Source organism: Petaurus breviceps, unplaced genomic scaffold, assembly GCF_028583685.1.
Source record: "Petaurus breviceps papuanus isolate PSGF00001 unplaced genomic scaffold, PetGlider_PUasm1.0 181, whole genome shotgun sequence".
NCBI lineage: Eukaryota > Metazoa > Chordata > Mammalia > Diprotodontia > Petauridae > Petaurus > Petaurus breviceps.
Window position 1 is genome coordinate 11870181 of NW_027185784.1, and position 13236 is coordinate 11883416.

General features: G+C 38.8%; 1 protein-coding gene across 1 annotated transcript in view; it reads right to left on the reverse strand.

Moving 5' to 3' along the window:
• Positions 1-13236, reverse strand: part of TNPO3 (transportin 3) — a 125308-nt gene that overhangs the window by 15451 nt on the left and 96621 nt on the right. The window contains exons 12-17 of the mRNA XM_069087182.1: positions 12840-13031; positions 7916-8007; positions 7193-7269; positions 4866-4926; positions 3915-4055; positions 2136-2252 (exon numbers count right to left, since the gene is read on the reverse strand). Of these exons, the coding sequence (XP_068943283.1) occupies positions 2136-2252; positions 3915-4055; positions 4866-4926; positions 7193-7269; positions 7916-8007; positions 12840-13031 (680 nt within the window). The remainder of the gene's footprint in view (positions 1-2135; positions 2253-3914; positions 4056-4865; positions 4927-7192; positions 7270-7915; positions 8008-12839; positions 13032-13236) is intronic.

Genomic DNA, 13236 nt, shown 5'->3' on the forward strand with positions numbered 1-13236 from the left:
CATTTTATTTGAGGGTCAAAAAGGAACCACTGGAGTTTACTGAATAGGAAGAACAACACAAATGAGGTCAATGCTTTAGGAACTTCATTCTGACAACTCCGAAAAGCAAGTAGTGGAGAGGAAAGTGACGGGAGGCAGGAAGACCACTTAGGAAGCCATTACAATAGCATATACAAGCAAAAGATTATGAAGGCTGAACTAGGATGGCAGGCATGTGACTAGGGAGAAGGGGAGAGATATAAGAGATCTTGTGGAAATAGAAGTAACAAGACTTGGCAACAGATAGAACATTTTGAGGAGGTCAAGTAAAGAGCTAATGATGCACTGAGGAGGCACACCTTGAAGATGGGTGGGTTTGAGGGTAAACTCACAAGTTCTGTTGGGCATATGTTGAGTTTGAGATGCCAATGGGACATCCAGTCGGAAATGACCAATAGGTAGGTAGTTAGTGATACAGAACCAGAGCTTAAGGGAAAGGTCCGGCAGGGCTTGATTTACAGATATGGAAGTTACTGGCAAAGAGATAACAATCAAACCTATAGGAGCAGATGAGATCATTGAGAAAAAGGACATAGGAAGAAAGAATGACCCAGAACAGAGCCTTGTAGTGTACCTACAGTTAGGAGATAGGACATGAATAATGACCTAATAAAGGAGAAGTCAGGCAGTTGGAAGGAAATCCAAGAGAGGTGTATCAGGAAAACCCAGGGAGAAGAGAGTATCCAAGAGAGGAGGCTGGTCAATGGTTTCAAATGCTGCAGGAAGGTCAAGAAGGATGAGCACTGAGAAAGGGCCACTGGATTTGGCCAATCAGTAACTATTAAAACTTACTAAATCAGGGCAGCCAGGTAGCACAGCGAGTAAGAGCATCGGCTCCAGTGTCGGGATGAGCTAGGGATCAAATCCCAGGCTCAGACAGTTAGCACTACACCCAGAAATAACTGGCCGTGTAACCTTGAGCAAGTTACTTAACTCCGATTGCTTTAAAAAAAAAAAACTTACTAAATCTCTAGTTAAGGTGGCAGAAGCAGGTCTAGATGGTGAAAGATATGGGGTGTACGGCTGAGAAATTAAAAGTAAAAAAGTGGTAGAAGAAGTTGAAAAGGATAAGGAAAATAAAGGGAGAAAAACAGAAGAAGAGGAAAAGGGAAAGAACTCTTAAGCTGATATAAGTAACCTGAAAATTACAATACAGCTTTCACTTAGAAAGGAGGACAAAAGGTGGCTAGGTGGCACAGTGAATAGAGCACCAGCCCTCATGTCAGGAGGAGGACCTGAGTTCGAATCAGGCCTCAGACACTTGATACACTTACTAGCCACGTGACTTTGGGCAAGTCACTTAACCCCAATTGCCCTCTAAAAAGAAAAAAAAAAGAGAGAGGACAAAACTGATTTTGGTTTTGCAAATGATGATGATACAAAAAAAACCCACAACCTCAAAACATTTTAAGCTCTAAATTACTTGAATGCCCTAAAATGTAAATTACATTGTGGATAATCTAAACCACTAAAAAAGCTTATTACTACATTAATAAAACTTATGTTATTGCAATAACTAAGTAACCTCAATTTTAAATTAAAAGCTATCTCAGGAAAACTTGGAATGATACCGCTAAGCCTTTTTGAATTACTTGTTGCTAAGTCCTGTCGTTGTGAAGAATAAACCAAAGAACATCTCAGATGCTTTTTTCTTTCTCCCTTACTTGCTGCAGATCTTGGTAGCTCTTCTGTATCTTAACTAGTGTTTCCAGATACCAAGCAAACTAAGCTGGTTCTCTCAGACAGGTAATTCAAAACAATGTCAGTCTTGAATTTGGAGCTTTCATCCAAATACAGCATACTCAAATACAGTATCTTTGGAAAGCCTGAGTCAGAATGCAATACCTGTTAAGCTAATTTAAAAAGACATACCCTCCTATACATAGTTTTCCACAGAAAAGATAGGAAATTTCTACTGACTTTAAAAAATTAGCTCAATTGTATTTGGAAATCAACATGCCTAGGAACATATCATAAAAAAGTGGTAAAATTGGGAAACTGAGGAAGAGCATAAATATAATATTATTACATTCGTGGCCAGTTTCTCGAGGCTTCCCAGGCTCAGGAGGCGGCATTATTCCTAAAAATAAACCTACCTGTAACATGTCTAGCAGGCCCTGGCGACAACCCTCTTCCATTCCATATTCATCCACCAGGATACTACCAAGGTACAGGAAACAGGAGTGTTGATGAACCTGGTATACATTCACCATCTGTTCAAGGAAAAGCAGTAGTCAGATAGAGTCAACAAGTAATTGGGCTCTGCACAAGCACCCAGATAGCTTGGTCTATTTATTCACAAGCCTTGTGACAGCCAAACTGGCAGATAAGCTTCTTCAAAAAGCTGGGACTCAATACCTTTATAATCTCAAATTCTCAAAATTTTCAATCAGATTGTGAAATATACTAGAAAACAATAATCAGTAAAAATAATAAAAACTATCTGGTACTAGTTAAAAATAGAAAAGCATATAGGATGAACACTCTAGATAAGAAAGAATCAGAATCAAACTCAACAACCAAATGTTGAATAAAATCAATGCAGATAGGATCGAAGAAATTGCTAACTGGGAAAAAAAAAAACCCTAACAACTTTACATCAAATACTTTCAATAAAGAGCTGATGTTCAAGATACACAGGGAAATGATACAAATATAAAAGACCAAGGGCCATTTCCCAATGGATAAGTGGTCAAAAGACACAAACCAATAGTCCTCAGAATAACGGCAAATCTCAACAACCATCTGACTGATTGCTCCAAATTATTAATAACTAGAAGTACAAATCAAAACAACTCTGAGGTTTCACAGACTGTTTGATATACTGGGGTTTTTTTTTGTTTTGGTTTTGCTTTTTGGTGAGGGGGAGGTAGGGCAATTGGGGTTAAGTGACTGGCCCAAGTTCATATGGCTAGTTTTTTTGTGTTAAGTGTCTGAGTTTGGATTTGAACTCAGATCCTCCTGATTCCAGGGCCGGTGCTCTATTAACTGCGCCACCTAGCTGCCCCTTGATATACTGTTAATGGAGCTGTGAAGTGGTCCATCCAGTATGGGAAGCAATTTGGAAAACTGGAAAAAAAAGGAAAATGTCCATATTCTTTGATTCACTGGTAGTCAGAGCCCAAGGATATCAGAGACAGGAAGAAATGTCTATATCTATCTATCTATTTATGTATCTATACCAAAATAGTCATGGGAGTACTTTACATGGTAGGAAAGAACTGGAAAACAAAGTACCCATAAATTTGGAAAGGGGTTAAAGATAAATAGTGATAAATGACTATAATGGAATAGTACTGTGCCATTAAAAAAAAGATAGAACATAATTCAGAAACACATGGGAAGATTTTTAAGAACTGGTGCAAAGTGAAGTTAGCAGAACCATGGAAACAGTATACACAACAACCACAAACAATGTGGAATACTACTGTCAGGCATAGTTGATGTGTTCATTGATTTTGCTGAACTGCTTTTTCTTTCTTTTTATAATCTTTTTCGCAAAGTATAACTTTGAGATAGGACATATTCAGAAACAAGTGATGCTAATAAAAAAAATCAACACTTATTTTTTCAAATTATCAGGAAAAAATATAAAGCATCTTTTCACCTATTGGTAACAATCAAGTGAAAGAGTAGTTTTCCATTCTGTCAGTCAGTCAAAAAGCATTTAGTTAAGTACTATCCTATTAGGTCACCAAAAACATTACTATGATTAAAATTCACATAGCATAAAGCTTTCTAATTTTTTGTCATAGTGTTGAGAGTAGTACACTACAGATGAATTAAAGCCCACATAGGACTGCCCAGGTATCAAGCTCCTAGTAAATTAGTCCCACATTTTCCCACACTCCCACAGTCGCTCCCTGAGAACTCACCTGTGTAACCAGTGGCTGCAGGAGGGCTGCTGACCCTTTACCTACACATCGAACAGCAAAACGCAGGCATCTGCAACATCGTTCCACAATCCGGTTATCAGCTCGGTGTTTGTTCAAGGTCTCTGACAAAACTGGCCAAATCTGAGCCAAATGGAAAAAGAGAAAGAGTGAGATAAAGAGCCAGCAAAAAGAAGCTAAGCAGGCCCACCAAATATGACTCATTGATTTACCTTATAAAAGGACTCTGACTAGGCTTTTGAGATATAAAAACATTCATGTTAGAGATTACATCAGCCCCATTGAGACGTAACCATATTTTAAATAAGTAATTCAACAGTTAAACAGAAATGCTGTCTAACAGTGATTGTAACTGGTCATACACGGTCCCATCCTCTGAATTAAATTACCTGAATTAAAGAACCAACATACTTCAGAAGAAAAAGATAATGCCAAAAAAGTGAAAGAACTTGGACAAAAGGATTATTTTAAGGAAGAAGGAATCCATACTGATTATCTAAATACAGTAAAGTATAGTAAAAAAAATTTAGTATACACATAATTCCTGCTGATCTAAAGGTCCAATGAGATAGGGAGAAGGCCAGTAAATTAGAGTTGAGAAAATGAACCAATGAAGATTAAGTGGTTTTCTCAAAAGCACTCAGCCATCAACAACACTGCTAAGAGAATCCAGGTTCTTGAGGGACAGCTTGCCCTGGGGACCAACATGAATTAATTTATTTCAACTTTTCTTTTGAGTTTTTGGATCAGCTCCCTTTAGCCTTTGTTCTAAGAAATATATGCTGTATCTGCTTTTGTGGTTCATTCTCCCTTTTTATTAATATTCAACCTATTTTGATGGAATGGATCTACCAGGGTGACATTTCAACTACCTAAATCTCAGTAAAGGAAGGTGAAGAAGACCTAGATACTTAGGCCCACAGCAGCACTTACTTCTTGTATGACTTTTTGGCACGGATGAGTCTGTCCATTTTCTACAATAGGATTGGTGTGTCTGGGAAGAGACAATGACCCAAAGTAATGAAGGAGCAGCTTCTCTGAGAGAATAGCCCCAAACCTCTTTATTCAGTGATATCTACCACCAACAAGAAAGCTGAGACATTAATCTCATTTATTATGCCTCCCTCAATCCCCCTTCCAAATTAACTGCAACTATCTTACTAACAATGAAATATGTGCTAGTAAATGTTTAACAACTGGCAGGGGTGAGAGGGAAGGAAGGAATGTATAAGACACATTTTAAATTTAAATCTGTATTTTTAACATTTTCTCCATCACTTTCTTAAATCTAGACAATCAACAAAGAAATAATTTAAGACTTGATTTGTAGGGTTTGCAGATTTCTGGGGTGTAAATACTCCCACTGAAAATTTAATAAATGACTTGTAGGTTCAAACTGGCTCCACCATACCAATGATTCTAACCCTCTCCTCCAAGCCACTAAACACCAGCAAGTCTAGCTCTGGAGAAGACGCCTCTGGCTTTTGGGAAGCAATCTGCTGCAAACATTTTTAATTTCTTCTCTTTAATCTCAGATTAGTAATCAGAAACATTATATAATATGATGACTGATCTCACTCTAAGAAAATAAATGCTACTCCATTTCCATCATCAAAAGATTTGAAGATATCAAGACCTTTAGTAAAGAGTGGCTATTTCTCACTTCTAGAGAAATCAAATGGTATCAATACAAGGGTAAACGTAAAGAGAAACACATTCAATTATTCTTTCAAATCCCACTCTCTAATAATCTGAAAAAAGGCAAGTAATATATGAGCTTCGCATATCAAGGTTTCAACTCTCTAATAATCTTTTTAAGAAAACAACCTTTACTTTAAAGCAACAACAACAAAAAAGCAAAGACTAAGCCTATGTCCCTTCACCTTCAAATTAGAAAAGTCTAGGTGCAGCTAGGTGACGCAGTGAGTAGGAGCGCTGCCCCCCCCCCCCCTTTGGGGGGCCCCGGGATTGGTTCTGGCCTCAGATACTTAACACCCACACCCACAGCCACAGCCACACCCACACCCACAACTGGCCATGTAACCTTGGGCAAGTTACTTAACCCCAATTGCTTTAAAAAAAAAAAGTCTACCAATTAATGATTTTCCTTTAACTGGCCTAACATAAGGTTGCTGCTTAACAGGTCCTCAGAGAGAATAACACTGATTAAGGTTCCTCCTTATAACTAATGAATGAAATCAAAATGCAAATAATTCATGGAAAATAATTTTGTGGTAAAAATCAGTAAAAAAGGGTAAGTCCCCCACTTTAGCTATTCTTTTTTTGGGGGGGAGTGGGGAGAGGCTGGCTGGTTCTAGCTTCTGTAGGCTGGAAAGTATACCAATCATTCACAGGGATGACCCTACTACTGATGGCATAAAGAAGCTATGACCTGCTCCATTTTCTGACCTGGGCTAGTTTGCCCCCCTTCTGGCAATCTGAGGGCCCTCCACCTGGAGGGGCTTAACTCTGGCTCTACCGCAGCTCAAAACTCTCAAATTCCCATGATCTACCAGCCTCATTCTCCCCAGAAGCAAGGACTATAAGAATGTATCACCATAGGGGCAGCCAGGTAGCACAGCGAGTAAGAGCACCGGCTCCAGTGTTGAGAAGACCTGGAGATTGAATCCCAGGCTCAGACACTTAGCACCCAAACAGAAACACCTGGCCGTGTAACCTTGAGCAAGTTACTTAAGTTAACCCTATTGCTTAAAAAAAAAAAAAAAGAATGTATCACCATACCCAGCTCCTCATTTAATTTTTAATTTATTTTTCTTCATTTACTTTCAAATAGTTGCTAAACTTACTCTATTTGGTCCTTCAACAATTTTCATAAGATATGCAGGTCTCACAGAATACTTAGAAACTGTACAAATCCCTTACAGACTTGTCACCACCCCCAACTGCCTTTGTTCATGAGATGAAATGAGTTACAATTCCAAGAGCCACAATAGAAGTGATCTGGATTTTTGAATGCTTTCCACTATAATGTCCAAGCAATCATTTATAATTTTACAAGAATCTACTGACAAAGGGATAAGCTAGCGATGATTTTTAGGATTTACCTTTCATCTTGAGGAACACTTTATAAAATGCTTCACTTTTAGGCTGCAAGCTTAATTCTTCTCCTTTTCCAGGTAGAGAGGGTAAACAATGGACAGGCAAAGTCAAATATAGCCACAGAAGAATGAGAAAGAACACTTGCCTAAAGTCATAGGTGCCAGTCTAGCACCCCATCCACATTCCTCCCCACTTCTTACCTAAATATTACAGCCAGGCGATCTAAGAACACAGTGGGGTCTGAGGAAATGCCATTGCTGGGCTCTTGGGATAGCAGCTAAGGAAGGAACAAGTTAAAATTTAGTTGACACCATACCCAAGTCCACCTTCTAAAGCATAAACAGACTACCTTAAACAGAGTTCTATCAAGGCTTTCTTTTTTTAATCCTCCTATTGAATCTAGTATAGTAAATTTAAATCAGTGCTAACAGGGCCCCATCACCAGCTGGAAAAGGATTAAGAACACAGGAGAAAAGCATTACATGATTTAAGAAACCTGTGGTTTTAATTTGCTATATCATTATGGATCAGCGACTGAAACAGAAGAGCAAGGGGTCTTGGTCCTCATCTTTTTTATTCTGAGATGATGATGATGACATTAATAATGGGTAACATTTATGGCTACAAAACACTTTCTATACATTGCATCATTTTAATTATCAACATAACCCCATGAGAGATACAAGTAACACCCCCATTTTACAGATAAGAAAACTGAGACTCACTCATGTTAAATGACTTGCGCCCATGTTTTTATAGCTATTAAGTAGCAGGCCTAGAATCTGAACTCTAAATTCAGGAAATTTCCACTCCCCCTAAGCCATCTCTTTGTGATCCTTTACTACACCAAACTAGGCCTGGGTAGCTACCTCAACAATCAAAATGGGAAAACATATAATGTTCCAATGTCTGAAAAGACTCACCTTTTTCAATGCCATGACCTGAACTGCACACAGCTCACTGAGGCATTCAGCAATTTTTTCTAAGGGTAATCTGGCTAGGACCAGGGCTGTCCCTAGAGAGCAAAGAAAGAAACATAGGAATTGAAGAAGCAAACAAACCACCCGCCCTACTCAAGTACAAGAGTTCCTGATCTGAAATGGTAGGGCACAGGTACAACTAGCTATGAGCTTTTGCGACTGTTCATTTCCTTACCCTGAAGTGAGAAAATTATTTTGTTCCTTCTGTTTTGTTTTCCTTTATGTGGCTCAAAAGAACACATATACCATTGACTGTACATTGACAACCATGAATATTAAATTTATGATTCTCAACCCAGTGAAAGACCACCGGAATATTTCTTCCTTCTCCAGAAAGTATCTTTCTTCCCGCCTTCAAAAGAGCTCTTGAACACGTAGTTCCTATAAAAAGTCTGCTCCCAATGCTGCTTTGTTCATAAGTCCTTAATTCTCAATGAACAATCATCATTTATCAGGTGACTAGTACATACAAAGCACTGCACTAGACCTAAGAGGAAACAGAAAAATAATGAAGACATGGGCTCTCTCCTCAGAGAGTTTAATAACTTGGTATAGGGAATATGATGACCGTATGGAACACTACAGGACAGGACAGCCACCGTGAACTCCTAGGGGAAGAAATCCCTTCTACCAACAAAAGTTGGCACTTTCTTAGCACTGTACAGACTGAAAGAGCTGCTAATAACACTGAGAGGTTAAGTGAGTTGTCCAGAGTCACACAGGAAGTATGTCTGAGAGGTGGGACTTGAATTCAGGCCCTCCTTACTTTGAGATGACATGCTACCCTTCTGTGTAATATCCTACAGTATGTATATAACTCTAATACAAAATCACACTTAAGAGCACAAGAATAGTATAAGTGCTTGGAGAAATTTCAAGAAGGAAAGATCGTTTCTGACTGTGGAAAGAAAAAAATAAAGGCTTCATTAAAGATAATGCCTTTGAGTTTTTCAAAGGCGAGGATTAGTACCTTTTTGCTAGGCCTTGAAGGACAGTGAAGATTCTGAAAGGCAAAGAGACTTAAAGAAGGGGAAGAAACATTCCTGGAAAAGGAACAGGGTGAGCAAAGGTTTATCTATGTGAGAAAGGAGAGTTTAAAACGAAAAGAACAAAGGAGGAATACTCTCCACAGTCAATCTTTGTCTTGTTCTGGAAAGTTTGGTGTTAACAAGTCCACAGATACCCAGCTGCTCTGGTGTGGGAGATCTTTAGCAGGGCATCATTAAAGAGAAAGAACATATGTGGCTCTGTGACCTTTTGGGATAAAAGCACTCATCCCATTTACTCCCTACTCTTCTGGTAAGATTCATTTAAGTTGCACAGAATTAACCTCAGACTATGAAAGCTTTTTCCCTACTTCATAAAGCCAATGTCATGGCTGGTTATTTCCAGGACAACACCAAGGACATCTAGAATAACCCTATTATCTATGGAATCTTTTAAGAGTGGTCAACAGTGGCCTGTATTGAAGCATGCTATGCCTTGACCTGGCTGGATCAGAGAGTGCTTGAGTAGTATCCTACTTTAAGCAGAATGAATTTTGTCTTTGCAGCCCCATTTGGAGCACTGTTCACAAGCTCTTGCTGGTTGAGCTTTGAAGCAAGCTCAGATAGGTTTATCTGATGAAGAATTAAGGCACACTATCTTTCCATATACCTGACAGTCTAACACAGTAGGAGGAAAACTTGGGCTCTGAATCCTATTAAGCTGGATGACTGGCAACAAGAAACAAGAGTAGAACTAATGAAACTTAAAGGGAAGATGGCTGACAGAAGGGGAGGCAGATCACCCAGCTTTCATATACTTAATGCAAAAAAAACATGCAGTTCACACCAGACAGAAAAATGATGAGGAAATCCAATGAGAAACTAGAGGAACTTCTTTTACCCCAGAAGTGCACAAAAAGTCAGCCAAAAGTCTTTGGACAATAAGAAAGGGGTGTCCTCCAGCAAAACAAGCGCCAATGGGACCACAAACTGGAATAGCCTAGATCCAGGGACTGTGACTCTCTTATGAAAGGGCCCAGAAAATCTAGTGCTGGGGTGGGGTAGGGGGTGGTGGTGTTAATCCAGGAGATGAGCAATGCAAAAACACACGACCTTGGGAGGAAACAACAGGTGTGGTCACCCTATCAAAAATGCAAGAGAGAGGCCTTGTCTTGGCACAAAGCCTCCCAGTTGTAGAACTAAAGCTGGAGAGACTAGTAAGCCAAATACTAAACAGTATCAAAAATTATTAGAAATCTAGAGTTCTGAAAAAAAAAAATTAAGTACAAGTGCAAACACGGATTCAAAGAAAAAATGGGTTTTCCAATAAATACTGAAAAACAAATAAAACAAGAGATTAAAAAGTTAAACAAAAGCTCTGGAATCAGAGGGGGAAAAAGCTTTAAAGAAAGAATGGCAAATGTTACCCAAGAAATAGAATCTCTGAAAACAAGAGTGAAACAATTAATGACTCTATAAGCAAAAAAAAAAATCTGAACAAAATCAAAACACTGAAAAAAAATGGAAGAAAATGCAAGATATCTGATATTAAAAAAAAAACTGACTCAAAAAATACAGCAGAGACAAATTGGAAGAATCACTCAGCTCCTTAAACACCATAAATTTTTTTTAAGTCTGGACATTATATTTCAAGAAATCACACATCAAAACAACCTAGAGCTCTCAGAACCAGAAGAACAGACTCTACCAATCACTGCCTGAAAGAAATGGCCAAAACCCAAAACTTCCACGTCAAAAAAAAAAAAATCCTATAAACATCCAGAAAAAAATAGTTCAAGTACCAGGTAACTACAGTCAAGATCAAATAAGCCCTGGCTAGCAGCTTATTTGAAGAAGAAATGAGAACAATATTCCAAAAAGGCAAAAGAGACAGGCTTACAACCCAGAAAAACTTACCCTAAGTAGTTGAGTATGATAATATTATGGGGGGGGGGAATGGAAAAGAAGATTTCCAAGCATTTCTAATGAAAAGACCAGAGCTGAGAAGGAACTTTGAAATACAAATACAAGACTAAATAAATACAAATACAAGACTAAACAGCAACCTAGCAAAGAAAATTTAACTGAACAACTGAAAGGAGCTGATGATGATTTAGTGTTAATAATGTAATAATCTAAACAAGTGTTCTGAGGGAATTAAGTAAGAAAAATAAGAGGTCCTGGAGGTGGAATGGTTTTGTTCTGAGGGTCTGAAGAGGACAAAGAGTAAAGAGGGCAAAAAGAGGAATACACCACACCAGTGTAGAAAGGAGAAAGAAGGAGGTGCATGAAAAGAAGAGTACAAAAAGGGGGAAGAAGGGTTAGGGGCAATGGGCATCAAATGAACTCCACTCTTATCTGAAAGGGACAAAGGAAAGTTAAATGCATACACACAAAAGAGTTTAGTTAGGGTAGAAATATTTCACTTTCAACAAGGAAAGAACAGGGATGGCACAAGGGTTAAGATAAGCGGGAGGACAATTCAAGTAGGAAATAATCACAGGCAAAATTAGCTTCATCTTGAAAGGGGTACTAAAAAAGGGAGAAAAATTTTAAGTTGCTGCCATAGACTACTACTTTTTTTTTTTTTTGGCTTTTTTAGAGGGGGGAAAGCAGGGCAATTGGGGTTAAGTGACTTGCCCAAGGTCACACAGCTAGTTTTGTGTTAAGTGTCTGAGTCCAGATTTGAACTCAGTTCCTCCTGACTCCAGGGCCAGTGCTTCATTCACTGCACCACCTAGCTGCCCCTAGATTACTCAGACAACTGGGAAATGGCTGAACAAATTGTGGTAGACGAATAAAATGGAACATTATTTATCCATGAGAAATGATTCAAGAGGGGCAGCCATGGTAGCACAGCGAGTAAGAGCACTGGCCCCAGAGTCAGGATAACCTGGGGGTCAAATCCGGGCTCAGATACTCAGCACCCACCCAGAAACACCTGGCCATGTAACCTTGAGCAAGTTACTTAACCCTGATTGCTTAAAAAAAAAAAAAAATGATTCAAGAGACAATTTCAGAGAATCCTGGGTATTAAGAACTGATACAGAGTGAAGTAAGTAGAACCAGAACAACTGATACAAGAGCAACAACACTGTAATGAAAAACAGCTCTGAAGACTGAAGATCTAAGCATCGCAATGATCAACCACATCTCCAGAGAACCAATGTGAACGCAGCATGTCTACCCAACTCCTGTCCGAGAGGTGAAGAACACAATGTGCAGACACCTATTTTTGGACATGGCTACTGTGTGGATTCATTTTGCTTGATGGTGCTTACCTGCTTTGAGACGTTTTTTGCCCTCATTCTTTCTCTTGATTTTTAATGGAGGGTGGAGGCATCAGGATATTAGGAATGGGAGAAGGTAGCAATAGTAATGTCTCCCCCCCCCCCCCCCCAGAAGAAAGACTTTGTAACATCTTCAAAAATGCACGGAATAAAAGTTGGTTCAGAGGTAAGCACAAACAGGACCACTTTGAAGAAAATGCTAACAATTTATTATACACTTCCCAATTCTGTATCCCTTTTTAATATGTTACTTTGAATTGCTGGTATTCTTTCATTTATATTCAATATTGTTCACAATCTGACTGAATACTGTCGATGTTATATTTAACTACCTTTCCCCTCCATTCTACCTATATTGAAATAGTTCAAATCAGTGTTGTGTACACAGTAACCAATTCAATAAAAGACTGAATGGATCCAACAATGTATACAACAAAAAGGACATTATGTGTGTGCATATACCCCCTTTGAGTTAATAAGTCTTCTTTACCACTATTACAACTGCAATACTAGGAGTGGTTTAAGAGTTATGAGATTACCTCAGAGAGGTGGCTTAGGAAAAAACTCCATTACTAATAATGTAGTAAATACCTTTCAGCAAGCCTACAGCAGCTTCTGGAGACAGCATGAAGGAATCAAGGGAGCGGGCAATTTCCAGTAGTCCATTAAAGTGCTGAGCCATGTGGTCCCGGCAGACAGAGCAGATGTTGTGAATGGCTTTGGCAGCAGCAGAGGCCAGAGGTTTTTCACACAGGCCTTTCATCAAGTAGCCCAACACAGGGTCTGATGACAGAAGACAGAAATTTGAATACTAAGAAAAGGCACAGATTTCATGAGAATGTTTGCAGTAAACTTCTAACTACTTGTTCTAGCCTCTGAGATTATAATTCTGATAACTTTTTTGGGTCTTAGTCTTTTTACCTGTGAAATGAAGATAGTAATATACTGTACTATCCACCCCACAGGGTTGTTTTGTTCAGAAAAATCT